Source organism: Syngnathoides biaculeatus, chromosome 1 (genome assembly GCF_019802595.1).
Source record: "Syngnathoides biaculeatus isolate LvHL_M chromosome 1, ASM1980259v1, whole genome shotgun sequence".
NCBI classification, from domain to species: Eukaryota; Metazoa; Chordata; class Actinopteri; order Syngnathiformes; family Syngnathidae; genus Syngnathoides; species Syngnathoides biaculeatus.
Window position 1 is genome coordinate 7,503,639 of NC_084640.1, and position 21,308 is coordinate 7,524,946.

At 40.8% G+C, this 21,308-nt stretch overlaps 3 protein-coding genes across 11 annotated transcripts in view; 2 read left to right on the forward strand and 1 right to left on the reverse strand.

Annotated features, from left to right (window-relative positions):
* Positions 1–992: 992 nt before the first annotated feature.
* Positions 993–6,525, forward strand: tomm7 (translocase of outer mitochondrial membrane 7 homolog (yeast)). The gene is made up of 3 exons (XM_061810015.1): positions 993–1,178; positions 1,904–1,952; positions 6,312–6,525. The coding sequence occupies exons 1-3, from the start codon at positions 1,076–1,078 to the stop codon at positions 6,325–6,327; spliced, it is 168 nt and encodes a 55-aa protein (XP_061665999.1). The 5' UTR covers positions 993–1,075; the 3' UTR covers positions 6,328–6,525.
* Positions 6,526–7,438: 913 nt separating this feature from the next.
* On the reverse strand, positions 7,439–10,219 carry il6 (interleukin 6 (interferon, beta 2)). The gene is made up of 5 exons (XM_061809886.1): positions 9,908–10,219; positions 9,629–9,819; positions 9,445–9,543; positions 8,650–8,793; positions 7,439–7,785 (listed from the first exon to the last, which is right to left on the reverse strand). The coding sequence occupies exons 1-5, from the start codon at positions 9,921–9,923 to the stop codon at positions 7,573–7,575; spliced, it is 663 nt and encodes a 220-aa protein (XP_061665870.1). The 5' UTR covers positions 9,924–10,219; the 3' UTR covers positions 7,439–7,572.
* Positions 7,660–21,308, forward strand: part of rapgef5a (Rap guanine nucleotide exchange factor (GEF) 5a) — a 48,000-nt gene continuing 34,351 nt past the window's right edge. Inside the window, exons 1-10 of one of the 9 annotated variants that reach the window (XM_061808049.1) lie at positions 7,665–7,798; positions 8,700–8,853; positions 14,088–14,188; positions 16,918–17,018; positions 17,151–17,278; positions 18,186–18,277; positions 18,663–18,808; positions 18,907–18,942; positions 19,088–19,373; positions 19,436–20,394. In XM_061808049.1, coding sequence (XP_061664033.1) covers positions 20,251–20,394 — 144 coding nt within the window. In that variant the 5' untranslated portion in view covers positions 7,665–7,798; positions 8,700–8,853; positions 14,088–14,188; ... (5 more) ...; positions 19,088–19,373; positions 19,436–20,250. Of the gene's footprint in view, positions 7,799–8,699; positions 8,854–14,087; positions 14,189–16,917; positions 17,279–17,298; positions 18,278–18,662; positions 18,809–18,906; positions 18,943–19,087; positions 19,374–19,435; positions 20,395–21,308 lie in introns of those variants that run through there. The other 8 variants (XM_061808034.1, XM_061808042.1, XM_061808195.1 and 5 more) reach the window with 8 other exon arrangements.

A 21,308-nucleotide genomic window follows, 5' to 3' on the forward strand; every position in this document is an offset into this window, starting at 1 on the left:
TAATCAATACTGTATTTATTTGATAAACACCCTATTTACTGGCATATTCATATTGTACCTCAATTCATGCAATTTTTTTCCAAACTTTTGTTTTAGTTTATTCATGTTTCAATTTGAAAATTTGCATGCATTACATTTTTCATACATATTGGACAGAGGTGCAATGATTAACAGGAAAATTATTAAATAATAATGGTTGAGAATCAATTCATTTTTTAAATCAAAATAAGACAAATGGAAACATCTTTTACTTTGGAAATCAATGGTCAACATTTTTGGTTATTTTCTGCCTCATGTTACGAAGCAAACCAGTAATTGAATAATCATTTGTGTTGGTACTTTTCCCCACTGTTAATTTTAAATGTTCTGTTTTAGAATGAAGGGGTGGAAATCTCTTTTTTTTTTTTTTGTACCTGATTCATTGATTACTTAAAAAAAAGATTAATCCATCCATTCATTTTTCTGAGCCGCTTATCCTAACAAGGCTCACGGGAATGGATTAATATAATAGTTGCAGTCCTACTAGACATAATGGTTGTATTATGATTCATCACTGTTACTACACCACTAACAAAAATCTATAGCCTATATTAGACTGATTGTACAAATATTACTGTACAGTAATTGGTGCGAGTATTATTCTAAAGTAATGAATAAATAAGTATAAATACCTTAAAGTGTATGGTAAGTACAGCAAGTTTTGTCCTCCACACTGTAGTTTTAAATAAGTGTTGAAATATTGAAATTATTATTAAAACATCGAAATGTTGAAAAATATGGGAATACATATTTACTAGAATGAATGACGATTATTTATTTAATCGTGTATTCATTTATTTAAATTTGGCATTCTTTATCCCCCATATTGTAGTTATTTGCCATCAGTACAAATGCTAACATACTTGCTTTGCTGTCCAATCTAAATTTATAACAAACTCGCAGTTTTATCTTCCAGCCACAAGGTGGCGATAGGAACCCAGAAGTCTTTTTTTTTCCACGAGTCGCGTTCCTTTTCCGTTTCCGTGTCCTTGTTAGCACCTAGTTGCTTTTCAGGCTACAAGATTTCAAAACAAAAATGGCAAAAATAAGTAAGGAGACCAAACAGCGGTTGCAACAACTGTTCCAGTGCGGACAATTCGTCATCCGATGGGGTTTTATTCCTACCGTGCTTTATTTGGGTTAGTATGAAGACTTCAAAGAAATAAGCGTGTGTAAAAGACGGCTAGTCTCGTGTTAGCCAGTTAGCATTGGTGTGGTAACGCTTAAGAAATGTAATGTTCTTTGTTCTGTAATAACGTCAACGACTAATTTTAATTCAAGAATGCCTTGATAATGTGCTACAAAAAGGCAAATTTGATTTCAGGTGGGACGAACCCGAAAAATCTTTGCTTAATTGAAACATATGGTAACAAGGTTGCGCAGTGAATGTGTGGCATATTTATTACACCCTACACTACATACTTCTACTATAGAACTAGGCCATATGGTTGACAACGCTAAGTAGAAGTTGTAAAATGTGTAGTTTGGCTTACGGACTTGACTAGGAAGTTCAATTGTTCACGTTGTGGTCTCATGGAAAAAAAAATCTGCAATTGTCACATTGGAAACACCGAAACTGTCGTCATCACTTCATTCACACCTATCCCATGGAACATTTCCCCTCATTTGTACAAGTGAGAGCTCCAAAATTTTGAAGGTTTGCGCAAGTGCAGTGTTTTCTAACTATTAATAACTAAACGACTGACTGAATGGCAGGGGAAGTCTTTAGCCTTACTTCCGTTTAGGGCGTGTGTGCTTTCTCTGTGGACTCCAACTTTGAAATGGGGGGCTCACTATAGTATTAAGGTCGCCCTACATCGTTTTTGCTCTAATTCTGTTATTTGTGTTTTGTTTCATATACCAGGGTTTAAACGAGGTGCTGATCCAGGAATGCCAGAGCCCTCAGTCTTGGGGTATGAGCTGAACACATGAAACACTGCAGTATGGGTGAAAGTTGTGTCAAGGTTACAGGGAGCTCGATATTAATATGTCAAGAGCGCATAAGTAGATGGTTATGGAGCACAAGAAGGAACATTCTCAGTACAATGTTCCCCTTTTATATTATGGTTCATGCTCCCGTTAAGAGTGCATTTTTAAGCAATCATTTTCTATAGTTTTTACAGTATGCCGTAATTTCTCGAAAATAATGCATGAATTTTTTAAAAAAGTTAATACAGCGCATTATATTCAGGTATGGATGAAAAATAAAAAATACAATCACGTTGTATAGTTGTATACAGCTACATGGAGTGGTTTAAAAAATGTATACATATACATTTTGATGATATTCGATGTCTTATGTTACACATTTCTATGTATTACGGTAATGTAAAGCCCCCAACCGGAACTCTTTGACCTCCTCAGGGGAGCTTGCATTTTACGATCGTTAGCGTAGCATGTTTGTTGTCACTGCACCAACGATCAGAAACGAATGCCCATGAGTTTGTTTTAACTTAAACCAAGACAAAAAATGTCGACGACAACGGTTAGTTGTGCAGCTGCTTTTAAAAGAAATGTGTCATCATGCGTGCCAATGACGCCGCCAACCCGGAAGTAGCGCCACAGTCCAAAACAACGATAGCTAGCCTGAATGGCTTCAGGTGGCTATCAAAACAACGTGAGCATATTGGTGGAATGGTTTTCCTGATTTTATTTAGGTCAACTTTGGGGGTGCCCATTATACTTCAGGACGCATTATACTCGAGAAATTACAGTACTTGTTGTACTGTAATGTGAGAAAAGAGAGAGTTGGCGATGCACTTTTCAGATCCAGATTTTGTCATTGCTGTAGGAATGGAATTCCAATGTATACTGAAAATCCAGTATTTTTAAAAAAAAAAGAGAGAAATCATTCTGCAACTCAATTCAAGCTTCATCTTATCCATGACTTCAATCATTGAAAAACACGGGGTTGCCTTTGCCGTTCCTGCCCCCCCCCCTTTTCCTGAGCGTGTTGAGCGTTTCCTGTCGTCTCAAAAACCAAACTGCCAGTCATTGATGTCATTTCTTCAGATGAAAGGGCAAATGCCCTATTTTGCAGTGCATGCGTGTGGTGAAATACCAATGAAACGTTGGCATACTTTTGGGGAAATGCGAACAAATGGCAGCACTGACTTGCGTCATCAACTCTTGGTGTCAACATTTACACACTCTCTCTTGCTCTCTGTTTCGTACATGCTAATCAGTCGCCTTTCGGTGTAATTTGCCATTTGGAACTCGAAATGGGTAATTTCTGTGAATCATAGATCTGATTATAGAGTTGTGTGTGTACTCCTTGATCACTGGTTGCTACTATAGATCCATTCCACACATCCACCAACCACTTCGGGGCAGACTCATATGCGAGTGGCCTGAAATTTGGCCTGTGCGCTGAAGCCTTACTTTGGACACGTCACGGGAGCTGACAAGACCAGAAAGAACACATGTGCTACTTTTACTCAGCTATTATGATCCAAATGTCACTCGCTACTTTTATTCATCCCTTACTGCTTATATACCAGCAGTTTTCGTGCGCGAGACTACAGCAAATCCAATTTAAGCGCGAGCGGCGTTTGTCGAGTTCACCAATCAAACAGCGCAAGAAAGTCACATGACTTCACACGTCTTTGATTGGGCTTTCTGGGCATAGGTATTGCCACTAGATAGCCAGCCCGGATGATCCTCATGCTTACGTGGCCACCTTGTCACATCTCATTGATGGTCTGGTGGTCCACACACCTGACTCTGATGCAGACAGTGTGGGATCCATTCCCACACAGCGGTGGTCTTAGTATTTGGCCTCTGTCTGACTCGTGGCCAGTTCAGGGTGTAGGCTCCCTTTTGCCCAAAGTTAGCTGAGATGGGCCCCTGTGAGGTTAGGTAGATTAATGGATGCTAAAATTAAAAACATTCTGGGGTGTCCCCTCCAGGCTCCCCTTGCACATTTTTTTGGGTCACATTTTTTATGGCTTTGGTGTTTGCATTTTTGAATGAGGCAAATTCATTTTGGATCTTAAATTTCTACATCATGTACGTCGTCCATCCATTTTCTTAGCCGCTCATCCTCACGAGGGTCGCAGGGAGTGCTGGAGCATATCGCAGCTGTCAACGGGCAGGAGACGGGGTACACCCTAAACTTATTTGCCAGCCGAACGCAGGGCACATGGACACAAACGACTAATCGCACTCACAATCAAACCTAGGGGAAATTTAGAATGACCAATGAATGTTGCATGTTTTGTGGGATGTGAGAGGAAACGGGAGTGCCCGGAGAAAACGCACACAGGCACGGGGGGAACATGCAAACTCCACAGGCCTGGATCGATCCTAGGTTCCTCAGAACTGTGAGCCCAACGCTTTCCAGCTGAGCCACCGTGCTGCCACATCCTGTACTTGAAGGGAAATTTATTTTGCTTACTGTATTCTTCAATCTTCCAGACTGTTTAATTTATGTTAAAATATGTATATTTTAAATTATCCGCACTGGCCTGGGGATGCCCCTTGACGCCCCTACTTTTTTTTTTTGGCAATTTCTACGCCTCCCACACACAGAGGTGTGATACTGTGTGTGAAAGAAGAAAGAGAGAGTTTGTGATGGACTGTGAATGAGAGACTGCAACAGAAAGTATTTGTGCGTAAGACAAGTTGTGGGACAGAAAGTTGGTTTCTCTGACAGCCTGGTGGGGAGATTGTATCACACTGAGTGTATACACCGTGAAGAAAATAAGTATTTGAACACCGTTATAGTGCGAGTTCTCCCACTTAGAAATCATGGAGGGGTCTGAAATTTTCATCGTAGGTGCAAATCCACTGTGAGAAAGATAATCTAAAAAGAAAAATCCAGAAATCACAATGTATGATTTTTTTTTTTTAACGATTTATTTGTGCGATACAGCTGCAAATAAGTATTTGAACACCTGTCTATCAGCTAGAATTCTGACCTTTCTGTGTGAGGATATTAGCTGCATAAAGACACCTGTCCACCCCATACAATCAGTAAGACTCAAACTTTTGTAACATGGCCAAGACCAAAAAGCTGTCCAAAGACACCAGAGACAAAATTGTACAACTCCACACAGCTGGAAAGAGCTACGGAGAAATTGCTAAGCAGCTTGGTGAAAAAAGATCCACTGTTGGGGCAATCATTAGAAAATGTAACGAGCTATTCATCGGAGTGAAGCCTCATGTAAGATATCATCTCGTGGGGTCTCAGTGACCCTTAGAAATGTGAGGAATCAGCCCAGGACTTCACAACAGGACTTGGTCAATGACCTGAAAAAAGATGGGACCTCCGTTTCCAAGGTGACTGTCGGTAATACACTAAGAAGTCATGGTTTGAAATCATGCATGGCACGGGGGGTTGCCCTGCTTAAACCAGCACATGTCAAGGCCCGTCTTAAGTTTGCCAATGACCATTTGGATGATACAGAGGAGTCATGGGAGAAAGTTTTGTGGTCAGATGAGACCAAAAAGGAACTTTTTGTTCATAATTCCACTAACCATGTTTGGAGGAAGACGAATGATGAGTTCCATCCCAAGAACACCATCTCTACTGTGAAGCATGGGGGTGGTAGCATGATGCTTTGGGGGTGTTTTTCAGCACGTGGGACAAGACGACTGCACTGTATTAAGGAGAGGATGACCGCGACCATGTATTGTGAGATTTTGGGGAACAACCTCTTTCCCTCAGTCAGAGTATGTAAGATGGGTCATGGCTGGGTCTTTCAACATGACAATGACCCAAAGCACACAGCCAGGAACACCAAGGAGTGGCTCTGTAAGGCCTAGCCAGTCTGCAGACCTAAACCCAATAGAAAATCTTTGGAGGGAGCTGAAACTCCGTATTTCTCAGCAACAGCCCAGAAACCCGTCTGATCTAGAGAAGATCTGTGTGGAGGAGTGGGCCAAAATCCAAATGCTACTGTACCAAATATTAACATTGTTTTTCTCAGGTGTTCAAATACTTATTTGCAGCTGTGTCACACAAATAAATCATTGAAAAAAAATCATGCATTGTGATTTCTGGATTTTTCTTTTTAGATTATCTCTTTGTGTGTGTGTGTGTGTGTGTGTGTGTGAGTGTGAGTGAGTGAGTGAGTGAGTGAGTGAGTGAGTGAGTGAGTGATGAAGAAGACCATTGAAGTAGTAGAAGCTACTGGCCTGTAGCAGTCATGTTCACAGAAAAAGCATAGTATAAGACTATATCTCTGTCCTGGGTGTTCAGTACAATTTGGTGACATAAACAATCTGCATCACTGCTTGATTGTGTGTGTTGTTTTTTTTTTCCTCTCCAGTTTACTTTGGGGATGAGGAACGACTACGTCCACATCAACAACTCCCTCCTGAATACCACCTTGCAATGAACATTTATTTTTCTACATTCTGCTCCAAAAGTCATGATTCATTCAGTTTGTTCATTTAGCCGCAGATATTTATTTGTTGTCGTTATGACATTTTCTTTTTGTCAACCCTGTGTTCCATGTTTGTTTCAATAAATGTCTGACAAGAGGTCCCATCAGAAAAGCGTCCTTATTTGAATTTTTGGATGTAATTTAGCAAGTGTTGGTTGATTGATGTTGTGAGGGATGACATGAGGACAGCGGGTGTTAGGGAGAAGGATGCACGAGATAGGCTAAAATGGAAAAAGATCACACGCTGTGGCGACCCCTAACGGGACAAGCCGAAAGTAAAAGGAAGATTTAGTAAATGTTGATACAGGTGCATCTCAATAAATTTGGATATCATGGAAAACTTTGTTGGTTTTAGTTGATCAAATTCGAAAAAGTGAAAGTCATCTAGAGCCACAAAACATGGAGTGAAATATTTCATAATTGAAATTGTTCTAATTTGGATGTTTATAGGTTATGGGGGAACATTTTTTCTCAAAGAAATAAAAATATACAAGAAACTATTTTTCATGCAGAAATTAGGCAGGAATTGGTCATGGAAATTTTTTCCTGTATTCCTGTGTGTGACACTTGAGTTTCACTTTTCTAAAGTGAACTACTCAAATATATTCTATAATTAATTTAGTGTAGACAAGACATAAATATTACATTTTGATGAAACAGGTTTATGATCACATTTTAGGTTTCAAAAAATGCCTTTTTAAAATATTTTTTACGTTGTAGACAAGCAGGGCAATCAACTTGAGTAGGCAAAATCATTTTATTTGTTTATAAAAAATACAGTACGACAACTTTCAGCTTTTACGTACATTAAATTATTAAACAAACTTGAAATAAATAGTTACCACACCTTCAGGTATAAGAGCAAAATAAATATGTGGAATAATGTTAACATTCTTTAAATAATTCTTTGTAATTAAATAAAATTAAGATATGCACCCACGTGTTTTTGTGTGAGCAATAAATATTTTCTCCATGAAATAATAATTTGAGAAAAACAAAATGTCTCAGTGCGTCATGAACAGAACTCATAAATACATCATTCCGTCAGTGGATTGCGACACCTCATTGCACATACAACAATAACTTCCCCTAAATTGACACGTTTTGCCCAACTTTCCAGAGAGTGCCTTCATTGCGGATGTGACTACTGTAATGGATGATGGACCTCGGGGGCTCTTCCCCTCTGTCTGTCTTTCCGGCGCAGAGCTCGCTTGCCGTCAACCAGGAAGATGTAGAGCTGCCGCAGGATGCTGTGCGCCGTCATTTTTCTCTGGAAAGCGTCCTGGTTGTCGATTGACCCCAGTAGGCTCTCCTCTTGGCTGCTGCTCACGCTTGTGACCTCGTCTGTCTTTTTCATCTGGAGGACACAAGTAACCCATGTTAAAATATGTATTGAAAACAATTAAGAATACAGAATAGAGTAGAGAATACAAAGAACTCGAAAATTCAGCCAGAAATGTTGTCTTCTAACTTTTTTTCACGTCCAATACGCCCATTCGTGAAGCGTTTATGGCGACTTGGACTTTTGGACTTGTCTTGTAAAACTATTTTTAGCTGGCCGAAAGATATATCATACTGCAATTTTGGAAAAACTGTTCGTAAAAACAATGCTACGTTGCTATCCTAACAGGCCATTAAGGATTAGACGTTTGAATGATGCTAACATCCCAACAATTTGTATGGTCACGTATCGTTAGCCTAATAGCTTAATTGCCTCGGACAATTTTTAACCTTTTCAGAAAAAACAATTACACTTTATATATATATTTAAACTGTGTCCAGGTGTCTCACTTCAACTTTTGGAAACTACTATGATGTTGATAACTGAGAATTTACACAGGCATCAAGAAAAAAAAAAAATAGAAAGCACTGTTGTGTTATTATTATTGCTAGTGTACTGTGATAGCAAATTAGAAATGATATACGCAATCATGGTATTAGGCTAATGGTGTATATAGCAAGATGTCTCTCTGGTAACGTGGGTTCGAGCAATGGGATGGGATGTTCAAGGATGGCCACCGTTGTGGTCCACGACCACATAATGCGACTTCCAAAGTTTTGGTGCAACAACAATGTTTCTTGTATTATTTCATTCCCTCACTTAATGAGACTGGATAAGGAACCCGAGCAATAAGTGGTATTGACAACCCAGTCGGAGCTGCTAGATTATTACGAATCCTGAAATTTAATTGAAGGACAGATTACAGCATTTCCAACCTACCTTTTGTTTGATGAGCCTTAGCAAGAGTCTGATGTAGAGTTTGGTCTCAGACAGATTTCTACTGTCGGGGTAGACCTTCTCCACGTATTTCAGAAGACTCGTGTACCTGGTCAGACCTTGGGCCAGCCTCTGGAGGCAAGACTCCTGGAGAGACGACACGGAATCAACGTCAGCCGATCGTTCATCCGTTGACGTTGGTGAGAAGTAAGCAGATTTCAAATACATTTTTTCTTTATATTTTTTGGAACGATTTTTATTTTGCAATTTTGTTATCTACTTTTAAAAACAAACATCTGTACTTTTATATAAAAATAGACTTGGTGCTTAATTTGCAGAAAAACAATAAATAAGGAAATTACATACATATATATGTCACCTGAAAACAACAAATAAGATGTATCTTTTCAGCTGTTATTAACTACTGTAGCTGTTTTTTTTTTGTTTACCTCTCTACAGTATGTTAAGTGATTTTATTCTGTTCTGTCAGTATGATCCAACACCAACTAAATTAGAGGGAAACAACATTTTTGCAGAGAATTAATTTTTCTATGTACCAAGTTATCAAAACAGGTATCTTTCAGATATAGTTGGCAATACTGTACAATTTATTTTCAACCTATATTTTATTTCAATTAACAATACTATACAGATTATTTTTAACCTATATTTTATTTTGTACTCGGCAGATTTCAAAGTCTGTACTTTTTGAAACATTTGACTTAATAACAGGAGTGGAATTAATTTTTTCATTTTTTATAATTACCAGTTAGTATTTTTACTACTTCTGGTTCTTACCTTGCTGAAGTTGGAGCTGGGGCAGTTTTCTGGAAGCTGGGATAGGTTGTAGTCATCCAGTAAATGATACTTGACATTGTTTTGAAATTCCTCATCAAACTGAAATTAGATATGGTGGCGGGGGAGATAGAATCAGTATAACAGCCAGAAAAGCCAAACAAGAGGCTTTTGAAGTTCCACTTACAGCTTTCTGGTGGTCTTTGGCGGCACCCAAAATGGAGTCCCAAACTGGGGAAGAGGTCAACAGGTCGGAGGGGTCCGTCTCCACCTCACCTGAGGTGTCACCTGGCAGGACAGCGGATGCTTCTGGAAGCGGAGCTCCGGCGACACGCAGCGCCAGCGACGCCAGCAAGCCCAAAGCGAGGACGTGCGTGACTAGTTGGTAGCATGAGAAAAGCTTGAATGGATGGAAAAAGAGGAACAAAAAATAGGAAACGTGCACTGCTACACGTTTTTGACTTACACATTTCAGAGGACATGAAGCACTGTTGGTTGACTTGATTTTGCTCTTGCGTTGACCGCCTGCTCTCGTGGAACTTGTCTTGTCTTCACATCACGCTGCCATTATATATTCTCCTGACCGGAGGGATTTCCCAATACCTTCCTGCTTCCAGCATCCATTTGTGTGACTGATAGTGGATGTGTTTGTTGTGGTTCCTCCCAACATGTCAATTCAGTACATTTCATTGAAGACAACTATGAATCATAGACTTTTTTTTTTCTATATTTATTATGTCTGTTCATAAAAAAAAAATAAAATTCTGAGCTGGATCGCAGTCACCACATACGCAATCATGGTACCTGGATTATTCTTAGATTTTGATGATATGATGACATTTTTCTCATAATGTCGATGTCATGAAAAAGACGCTTGACCTTTGCGTTGACCTTATTGTTGCAACCTATAACATAGTTTTGTCGAAGACCTCATGGGATGTACATACAAAGCCGGACAACGTCTACATGGGGGACCCAGCATAAATTGGTTTTGGGGTCATCTGCTTCTGCTAATATCTATTATTGATCATTCATTGTTGACGTTCCCTAACCGGAATCATGATGTAATGTTTTATAATTGGATAACTAACTAAAATAAACTAAAAATAAAACCAATTTACACATCAAAAAAGGACTGGGGTTGATTTACACAATATTCCAAGTGATAAATAAAAAACACCCCACCCAGTCTTTGCTTCCTGCTCACGATGCATACCACTACCCACACCCTCCATTGCTGCATTTTAGTAACCGATACGTGCCCATAGTCCAAAAATATTTTCAATTTTTTTTTTTCTGACAAACAACTGAAACAGTCTAGAAAAAAATAATAAAACTCACCTCAATCATTCCAATATCAGAGAGATACTGTACATGTTTGCTGCACCTGTGTTTAGCCTGATATGATCGTTTTATTTACCACGCGCTAATATGTAATGGGATGGAGACAAGATTTGAGGGAGCAGACTTCGATGGTTTGGACATGTCCAGAGGCGAGCGAGTGAGTATATTGGAAGAAGAGTGCTGAGGATGGAGCTGCCCGGCTAAAGAGCGAGAGGAAGACCAAAGAAAAGGTTGATGGATGTTGTGAGGGAGGACATGAGGACTGTGGGTGTTAGAGAGGAGGATGCACAAGATAGGCTTCGATGGAAAAAGATGACATCCTGTGGCGACCCCCTAATCGCGACAAGCCGAAAGGAAAAGAAGTGCGAGAATATGTAACATAAAGTGGGGTACTGAATGTCATCTAGGTGAGGATTCTCAAAGCGTGGTACACTGGCTCCTTCTTGTGGTAGAGGAAAAAAATAATAATTAGATATACTCTACTGTAAATAAAAAGTACAACATTTAAAATGTGAAATGAAATTAAACATTAAGAAAAAGCTTATAGCTATACCTGCAGCCTGTTTAAATTTTTTCAATCCAGTACAAATTTGTCAAGGGGCATCGCCAGACCCCTGCAGATAATTTAAAATGCACATTTTAACATAAATTGAGCAATTTTCCTCACTGAGAAAAACCTTTACACTGTCAAGTACATGATGTGGCGGCACGGTGGCTCAGCTGGTAAAGCGTTGGCCTCACAGTTCTGAAGACCCGGGTTCGATCCCGGCCCTGCTTGTGTGGAGTACCTGCGTAGGTTTTCTCCGGGCACTCCGGTTTCCTCCCACATCTCAAAAACATGCAACATTAATTGGACATACTAAATTGCCTCAAGGTGTGATTGTGAGTGCAGCTGTTTGTCTCCATGTGGCCTGCGATTGGCTGGTAACCAGTTCAGGGTGTACCCCGCTTCCTGCTCATTGACAGCTGGGATAGGCTCCAGCACTCTCCGCGACCCTCGTGAGGATAAGCGGCACAAGAAGATGTATATATATATATATATATATATATATACATACAGACACGTATGCAGTCACTCACATTTGAAAAATGTAGGGGTGTGGTTAGTTATGCCCGCAGATATAAAGTTACGGGTGTGTGTTCTGTTTGTAATTATGAGTGTACTCCTTTAAGAGTGGAGGGGGTGGTGTCAGGTAAACTAATAAGTACAAGTAGGCTTAGCAAAGACCCGTGTTAAAAAAAAAAAAAGACTGGAAAGTGAAGGAAAGAAGAACGCAATGAGCTTGCCTGTTATTTTTGTGAAAAACTACAATCCATCAGGTTAAATATCAGCACAAATCAGTAATATAATACAATGGTACTTCATCTGAAGCCACCCAGAAAAAGCTCTATATTATCGAGGGGTAACCAACGTGGTGCCGGCGGGCGCATGGTAGCCCGCAAGGACAATTTAAGGCGCCCACGAGGCATGTTCTAAAAATACCACAGCTTTAAATTTTCAATCTGACTTGCTTATGTTATTTAAATGTTTAAAATATCTGTAATGTCACATCATACAAAAAATTATATGCTGCAAACAAGTCATGTAGCCCTTCGTACAATCAGTTCTCACGAAGTAATAAAAAGGTTGATGACCCCTGCTCATGACCATGTCAGAATTTTATACAGTTGACCAGAAAAATGTAGAGAAAACTCTTCAGCAGCTGAAGCCGTCAGCAAGCTGTCTTGACTCGATACCATCTGACTTATTCAAAACTATTGTGAAATCAGTGCTAGGTGATTTGAAACAAATAAATTGCTCACGTCAGCCTGGCCAGTTTCCCAAGCTCTTAAAGTAGCCGCTGTTAAGCCTTTTCTAAGAAACAGAGCACTGGGCGCTTCCCGTGTTAGCAAGCTGTAGACCAATCTCTAATCTCCCTTTCATAGCCAAGATTGTTGAGAAAGCTATTTTTAATCAACTCTGCAATTTTTGACAAATTTTAGTCAGGTTCCTGAACTCATCACAGTACAGAATCTGCTCTTATCAAAGTGCAAAATTATATAAGATTGAATACTGACTCAGGAATGGAGTCAATTTTAGTCTTGTGTGATACCGTAGATCATAATATACTGATAAACAGGTTGGAAATGTGGGTAGGACTAAATGGAACAGTCCTTAAAATGTTCAAGTCCTACCTGGTAGAAACGAGCTACTTTGTAACCATTGGAAGTGCTCAATCTCAACAAATGGCAATGACACATGGAGTCCCTCAAGGATCAGTTCTTGAACCCATCCTGTTCAGCCTATATATGCTACCCTTGGGTTAAATTTTCCAAACAGATGGCAAATAGTTATATGTAGAAGTAATGATTGTAGTTCAATTAAAGTGTTGTGCCACTGTCTACATCAGATAAATAACTGGATGAGCCAACGTGTCCTTCAACTAAAACACAACAAAACTCTGATAATTGTTTATGGTAATAGAGAAAAAAGGGTTGCTGTTCGTAAATACCTGGACTCACTATTATTAAAAACCAAAGACCAAGTCCGAAACCTTGATGTTCTGATAGATTCCGATCTGAACTTCAACAGTCCTATCAAATCAATCACTAAAACTGCCTTTTACCATTTGAAGAACATGTATAGAGTGAAGGCTTGCATGTGTCAAGCAGACCGGGAGAACCTCATCCTTGCTTTTATCTCAAGCAGACTTGACTGTTGTAATGGTCTTCTGACTGCCCCCCATACAAAGTATTAAAGTGTCATATCCAAGTGTGAGTATTTTAAAATCCAGATTATAAACTCTTCTTTTTTTCTCATGCGTTTTAGAGTACTTTCACTTTTCATTGATATTTATTCCACTAACAGCTGTTTTAACTGTACTTTTTCAAATGTTTTTATTTATGTATTTGAATGCTTTTAATCATGCAAAGCGCATAGAGTTACCTTCTACCTTTGACTCCTCTATCTTAATGCGAAGGCTAATTAGCATACATGTTTTGGCACACTGGCCTTTTAAGCAGTGCCTTTTGAATACTTTCAACTTACAGCAAAATGTTTGCCATTATGAGGCATAACACAAACACTGCGTGGAATATTTCCACTTGAAAATAAATCATGTCTGTCTATTTTTGTTAACTTTCCTCTTTCAACTCATTCATAAGTATTAGTCATTGAAACTGGGGTGGGGGGTGGGGAGAACTTCCACAGTGTTGATATTGGATCTGCTGTCCCGAGAATTTTGTAAGAACGGGTTTACGTGTTCATATTTCATCATTTATTGGTGTGATGATGATCATCCATTCATCCTATTTTTTTCCAGACTGCTTATCTTGTTTTAGAGGGATGGTGAGGTGGAGCCCATCCCAGATGACTCTGAGGGAAAGGCAAACTACGTCCCTGACCTTGACAGTTATTCACAAGGTTGTGTAACTATTATTAGTGTACTGTATGTATTTTTGGAAGTGTTAATTTTCTAATTCTCAATTCTAGTTCTTAGTTTTTGGACCCTTTTTTTTTTTTTTTTTTTTTTTTGCTGTTCACCCAAAAAAACACTAAAATGTAAATATTTGTATTGTAAATACAAGGCACTATATCAAATAGTGGGTTTCTCTTGTTGCTGTATCTACACAATATGATGTGAAAAAATAAAATATATGCTTATTACCTTAACACAAATGTACAAAGGTCACGTTCTCTTCACAAAAAATAACGTTTTCTAGTATAGTACAATGTGCACGTTCTGTAGGTGATTGTAATCAAATCTGGAAAATGGATGCTTTAAAGGCCCTGGCGACTGAGACATCTCACTGGATCGTGTTGTGGTTTTACCACACTTTGACAATGAGGCACTCTAAAGCGCCCTCAACCAGCCAAAGCCCCAGTCAACATAATTGTTGCCAAGTCAAGATATTAAATGATTAAAAAATAAAATAAAAATGTAGCTGCCTACTACCTACCATCTTTCTCTGCGTGACACGCACACTCACGGCGAACAACGAGGCACTCAATGAATGTGGACTATCCAAAGGGAGGATACATTTTTAGGGTTCAGGCAAAGCTAGCTAGCTAAGCACGGGATTACTGCTAATGGTACTAATTGCACCCAGGATGCAATGGGGCGAGGGACAACATGTGCTGGGCCGCAAAGTGGTGCCAAAGCCACACCCAAAAAATAATTTTAAAAAATGATATGATGACAAATACGTCATAAATAAATACGCTAAATTTTAGTTCCACAATTAAAAACAACCGAGTTCATAGTCTTTGTAAGATTTGAGCAACCGTGTGTAAAGTATCTGAAACAAATCTCTGGATTCACTCTACAGGTTCTTAAATTTTAAAAATGCAGAAATAAAAGTGGAACAAAGGTTTGAAAATGATTATTTAGATAATCATCCCAGACTTCCTTTCTGCTTCATCATTGTTTTTCAATTCCTTTCACTCTTCCACTGAAATCTTACGTCAGCTCATTGTGGCCAACCCTCCTCTCATCACGCTCTGCATGGCTGGAATTAAGAGTTGACCAACTCGGGTCGGAGCGTTCCTTATTTTAGCCTTTCATTATCAGTTAAACCCACCAAAAGGGAAGTTTGGTTACACTTTGGTTTTCTTTGAATTTGGTGATTGTACTTTCGGAACAGCTGTATGCTTTATGACACAACTGTACGTATGTTTGCGTTCGATACTTGATTTTGTTTGTAGTCTTTTGTTGCTGAAGAGGTTTACGCTTCTAAATGCTTTAGTGGGCCTTTAAAGAAATGTGATACTATAATGTACGTAATGCAATTTCAGTGCTCCAAATTCTAGGGTGGGCCTAGGTCACCTAGGGGCAGGATAATCCAAACATACGGATTTGAATGAGGCCGTTCAAAAAGGCAAAAGTAAAATGAGTCCTTCCTCCCAGAGGATAAAGAATATATTCCAGAGAACTGTTGGATTATCTGTCTATGTGTGTTGCTCCACTGTTTGTGTTCAAATAACTATTGTTGTTTGTTAGCATTAAGTGAAACGGACTGAAAGCAAAGCTTTGTGTGGTTAGAAAAACACAAGAAGGAGAGAAGCGGGGTACACCCCTGGAATGGTCACCAGTCATTCACAGGACACATCAAGCACTCATATTCACTGAAGATTTTAGTGAAACTGCAAGTTTGCATGTTTTTGGAAGGTGGGAGGAGGCCAGAGAACATGGGGAAAACCCACGCAAGCTTGGAAAGGAAGGAGTTACCCTTTGCAAAAAACAAAAAACCAAAAAAACCAAACTAGTATTACTCACAACAATGGAATCAGTTTTTCCAGTCTTCTTCATGTCTGTGTTGTACTGCCCCCAGGTGGCCAACCCGCACACACTAGAAAGAGCAGCCGAATATCCTTGCAATTAAATTGTACAGTATTTGTATAGGGCGATACTGCGGGGCAGCTTTAGAGCGTTGGCCTCACGGTTCTGATGACCGGGGTTCGAATCCCGGCCCCGCCTGTGTGGAGTTTGCATGTTCTCCCCGTACCTCCGTGGGTTTATTCCGGGCACTCTTGTTTCCTCCCAGACCCCAAAAACATGCAACATTAATTGGACACTCTAAATTGCCCCTAGGTTTGATTGTGAGTGTGACTGTTTGTCTCTATGTGCCCTACAATTGTCTGGCAACCAGTTCAGGGTATACAATGCCTCCTGCCTGACAATACCTGGGATATTCTCCAGCACTCCTGTGACCCTTGTGAGGATGAGCAGCTCAGAAAACAAATGGATGGATTATTATTTGTAATGCCTGCTGTTTTTATGAAATACAGTATTAGAGACTGTTGTTTTTCTTCTTGAAAACACATTGAAAAATTAGATTTTCGGGAGGAAAGGGGCCATTGTGTTTCAAATCACATTTCCATTCATTTTAACAATTTTTAGATACAAGTCTTTTGTATCTTTTGTTCATGTCTGTAGGTACTGTGACGTTTTTTTTTTTTGTCTTCCCGGTATGTTGCCGTCCTCTTCCTTTCCTGTGAATGTTGAATTCCATAAGAGGAATTCTATCTTGTCTCAGTTAAGCTCAGGCGAGCACTCTTCAATATTTAATCAAGAGTGCATTTGTTTGAAGCACGTTCTTTGAGTAGTGTGCATATGTACGTGGTAAAGGAAGATGACCATGTTGTGTGTGCAGATGCTGACTTCGAATGGAGGACAAAAAAAAAACAAAGATGGGACTGCACGCATACTGTATTTGTGAGTGCGTAGTGACAATTTGGGAATGCACCTCCTGAGGTATTTGGTTCACTCTCTCTCTCTTCTTGTCCCTCATGGTCCTTCCCTTCCCAATCTCATCCTCCCTCCTTGCCGGCTTTCCACCTCCCACAATAATCCATCCTCCCTTCTCTTCCCATGTGCAACCTGCAGATATTACGCTGGGATCAGGTTTATTTGCTGTGTACGCATCTGATGCTCTGCATGCACAAGTACAAGTGGCGGGTCTCGGTGGAATCCCTGGGGCCCACCGAGTGGCTTATTTCATCATTCACCCGGGGGTGCAAAAAAATCCTTTGTTTTCTTTTTTCTTCTCAGTAATTTAGCAAAGACAAATAAGAAAGCCTGTGAAAATCTTGTGTTTTGTTCCAAAAATGTATGAGCCTTTGCTGGATTGCACGCCCAAGTGGCTTTGTTGTTGGATTGTTTTAGCATCTTTTGGAGGATTTGTTTCTCATCCTCATAGCCGACAGATCAAATTAAACGACATGTTGATCAGAGGAGGCGTTTGCTCCTTGTGAAAGTTAGGATTATAAAACAATAACAATTACAATGATAACGCATCTGATATGATTAATCCAATGTCACACAGTCATGTAAAACACAAGTGAAAAAAACATTATAGAAGTGTTCCTTAGTCATTCTACGATGACACTAGTAGAACATTGAATAAACGAGCAAACGGCGTTTGTCATATGAAGATTCCAAAAGCTTCCCCGTTTAATACCCTGGAGATATTGACAAGAGGACTTTTTTTTCCTCCATAACAGTTCTTCAAACATATTTGAACACAACCAAACCACCAGCGATGAGGCGCGTCTGTTGGCATCGATGGCGTCGGGTGTAATCTGACTACCAGCGAGGCCCCAATTATCCCAGATTAGAAAACGTTTCAGAAGAGTCATGCCAACAGCCTCGTTATACAAGCGCACTAGAGATTAACCCTGCACAGCTCGTCATGTCATCTGCATCGCCTAGCTCGGCTCCCTTCAGAAATCTTCAGTTCCGATAAATTTTTTTCCAAACCATGTTGACTTGAAATCCTCAATTAATAGTTTAGTATTTACACCTTATTCTGCAGAAGGGCCCCAGTGAGCGCCTCCTCCATCAAGTCAGGAAGATTGCGCGCAAGCATGCGCGTTAATGTTGCGTTAATGACAGTTTCAATTTGTGTGTACATTTTTTTAGGTTCCAATTGTTCCAGCTTTGAAGTTTACAACAAACTTTACAACCTCCTTCCCGAGTCTGACTGGGCCAATACACTTCATCAAAGCCAAAAGGTAAGCAGAGCTCCACTAGATTCTGATCCAGATTCTGACAAACGAAACTTCTTTGCTTGGTGAAGTTGTCTATGCCATGAGGTTGGGGTGTATGCAATCTAATGAAATATATTTGCGGTCACATTTGTTTGTGTTCGTGTTGGTGGTGGTGGTGGGGGGGCTCAGTACAGCCCACATCACATTATAACAAAATATATACTCGAGCAGTAAGTGGGGATGGATAAGAGGCAGAAGCAGATTCACTAACCACTATTTTACCCTGTTGTGCAGCAAAAGTCTTTAATTGCAAGAAAAAATGCACATTGCTTCTAAAAGACGTGGAGAAACTGTCAGAACACCACCAAACAGGTCCCTCATCTTTCAACACACCTGCTGTCTGCTTCAGGTTAAACTGGAATGAATAGCGACCAACCCCCCCCACCCAACACCGCCACGCACACTCAGATAAGGATAGTGTTGTTTATCTACGGACAAGTGGAAAAAGTGCTCACACTCTGCATTTAAGAAGAAGTATCGATACGAATGACACTTGTAAGTCAAGATACCGTTTGTTTTGATTTGATTGATTTGGATTGTATTGATAGTTTCTTTTATTACTCCAAAATATTGTGATTCATATGAAATACAAGTGACACAGAAGAGGAGAAAGAAGTCGAAAGAAGGTGGTGAGTCTCCATCACAATAATGTATACTGTTCGATGTCATATACTGCCCCCTAGGAACAAAGGGAAAGTTATGCATACCAGAAAATACACTGCAGGAGATTATTTGACCATCCATCCATTTTTTTTTGCCGTTTATCCTCACAAGGGTCGCGGGGGAGTGCTGGAGCCTATCCCCGCTGTCAATGGGCAGGAGGTGGGGTACACCCTGAACTGGTTGCCAGCCAATCGCAGGGCACATCGAGACAAACAGCCACACTCACAATCACACCTAGGGGCAATTTAGTGTCCAATTAATGTTGCATCTTTTTGAGATGTGGGAGGAAACCGGAGTGCCCGGAGAAAACCCACGCAGGCACGGGAAGAACAGAACATGCAAACTACACACGGGATTGAAGCGGGTTCTCAGAACTGTGAGACCAATGGTTTACCAGGTGAGCCACTTAATTTTGTTTAATTTAATCCATCTATTTTCTGAGCCACTTATCCCCACAAGGGTCGCAGGAACCTTGGAGCCTATCCCAGCTGTCATCGGACAGGTGGCGGGATACACCCTGAACTGGTTGCCCGCCGATCAAAGGGCACGTGGAGACAGACAACAGTTGCATTCACAATCACACCTCTGGGCAATTTAGAGTGCCCAATCCACGTTGCATGTTTTGGAATGTGGGAGAAAACCGGCTGGGACATGAACCCCAGTCCTCAGAACCGTGAGGTCAAAGATCTACGAAGATGCGGCATTGTGCCGCCCATTTAAAATATTAATTTAATTTAGTTTGGGTGGGGGCTGGAAAGGATTTGACATTTGACACGTCCATTCATTTCAAAGGGGTAGATCATCAGAGAGATTTTGAGTTCAAAGTGAGGTCAGGGAGCGAATAAACTCGTATCTCAAGACTACGTAGATTCAATTTCCTTTTATCTGTTTATTGAGTGCTCCCTCAGCCAAAATAGAAAAGCGTTTTCCATTTTTATTAACGCAACGAGGGAATGGCATCAATTCGAATGGTGGGAGTGACACCCCCCAGCCTCCCCCTTACCCCGCCCCCTTCCTCACAATCACGCGCACGCCTAGTCACGCTGCCTACTGCCCTGAGGTGTGCCGTGCTGCGGAACAACTGAAGCAGCTCGTTAAACGTGCGTTGCAGATGCGCGTCGCTGCTCCATAACAGCAGGAAGGAAGCAGGAAGAAGACGGAGGAGGAAGTGGGGGCAAGGGGGCTGGGAATGGCGAAGTGCCACGGACGACGCTGCGCCTGTTGAGGAGCCCCCTCGAGGACACCCACACTCGCTCGCGTCCCCGACGGCCGTCATGGAGGACTCGGACCCCGCAGAGGACGGCCTGCTCGCCGGCTTGCGCTGGAACCGGAGCGCGCGGGACCAAGCTCAGCTCAAGCACAAAATCCGGGACCTGCCGGGACTACTTAAACACGGGCTGCACCTGCGGAAGAAGAGCGTGAGTATCTGGATGTTGCGTGTGTGTCCCCCTCCGCGTTTGATGCAGCTTGTTGACAGTTGGCAGCTTCAAAGCGAGAGCTGCTCCTTTTGTGCCCACGTCACGACTTGTCCCAAGCGTGACTGTCGCAGGGGCACCGCGCGCGCCGTCATCCATAATTACCCAAAGTGCTGGTATGACACCATACCTCCACACTCCGGTAGTCAAGGCAACCCGTCCTCAGGTTATACTGCAACCCGCGGTTGTGGTGCCGATCATAGATGTAATTTCACTTGAACCGTCAATGAATTCATCGTCGCCCCGATGTGAAGAAAAACACAAAATCCATCCGTCATTCACAGGCCAGACGTGACATTTCAAACGACGTGATAAAATCCCCCCCCCCGAGGATCATAAATCTTGCTGCAGGCGCATCCTCAGCCAATTATTATTTCATAGAGTCGCTATCTTGCCTCCATTGACCCAATGTGATATAGAAATATGGTACTGCATGGGTATGTACCATTAATCATACATAACACATTTGCAGTTGTTGAACTTTTTGACTTGGCAAATGTTCCCATTCTCTAATTTAATCAACCTCTCAGCATGAATAAATCTATCTATCTATCCATCCATCCTGAGGAGTTATTTTCTACCTTTTGGATGTTTGTTTGTAACCTTTACCTCGTTAAAAAAAGGACAATTGTGCACATTTTCATTGGATATATTCAGACACTTATGGCTATGTTCTTGTCAGTTCAGGCTCGTCTTTTGTTGTGCTTATATTAGATGAAGTTGTTCTTGCGTTAATATCTGGTGGAACATCCGTGCTCTGAGCTCACAAAGACGTCTAGAACAGAACCATATTCTCTTTTTGATGGAAAAACGATAGCAGGGGTGGCCAACCTGTCAGAGATCAAGAGCCCCATTTT

Bases quoted from the DNA above. Each gene is read 5' to 3' on its own strand.
- tomm7 (XM_061810015.1), top strand. From the start codon at position 1,076: ATGGCAAAAATAAGTAAGGAGACCAAACAGCGGTTGCAACAACTGTTC. The intron at 1,179-1,903 runs GTTAGTATGAAG...TTCATATACCAG, and splicing joins TCCTACCGTGCTTTATTTGG to GGTTTAAACGAGGTGCTGAT.
- il6 (XM_061809886.1), bottom strand. The intron at 9,544-9,628 runs GTAAGTGGAACT...ATCTAATTTCAG, and splicing joins CCAAAGACCACCAGAAAGCT to TTTGATGAGGAATTTCAAAA. The intron at 7,786-8,649 runs GTAGGTTGGAAA...TGTGTCCTCCAG, and splicing joins TAAGGCTCATCAAACAAAAG to ATGAAAAAGACAGACGAGGT.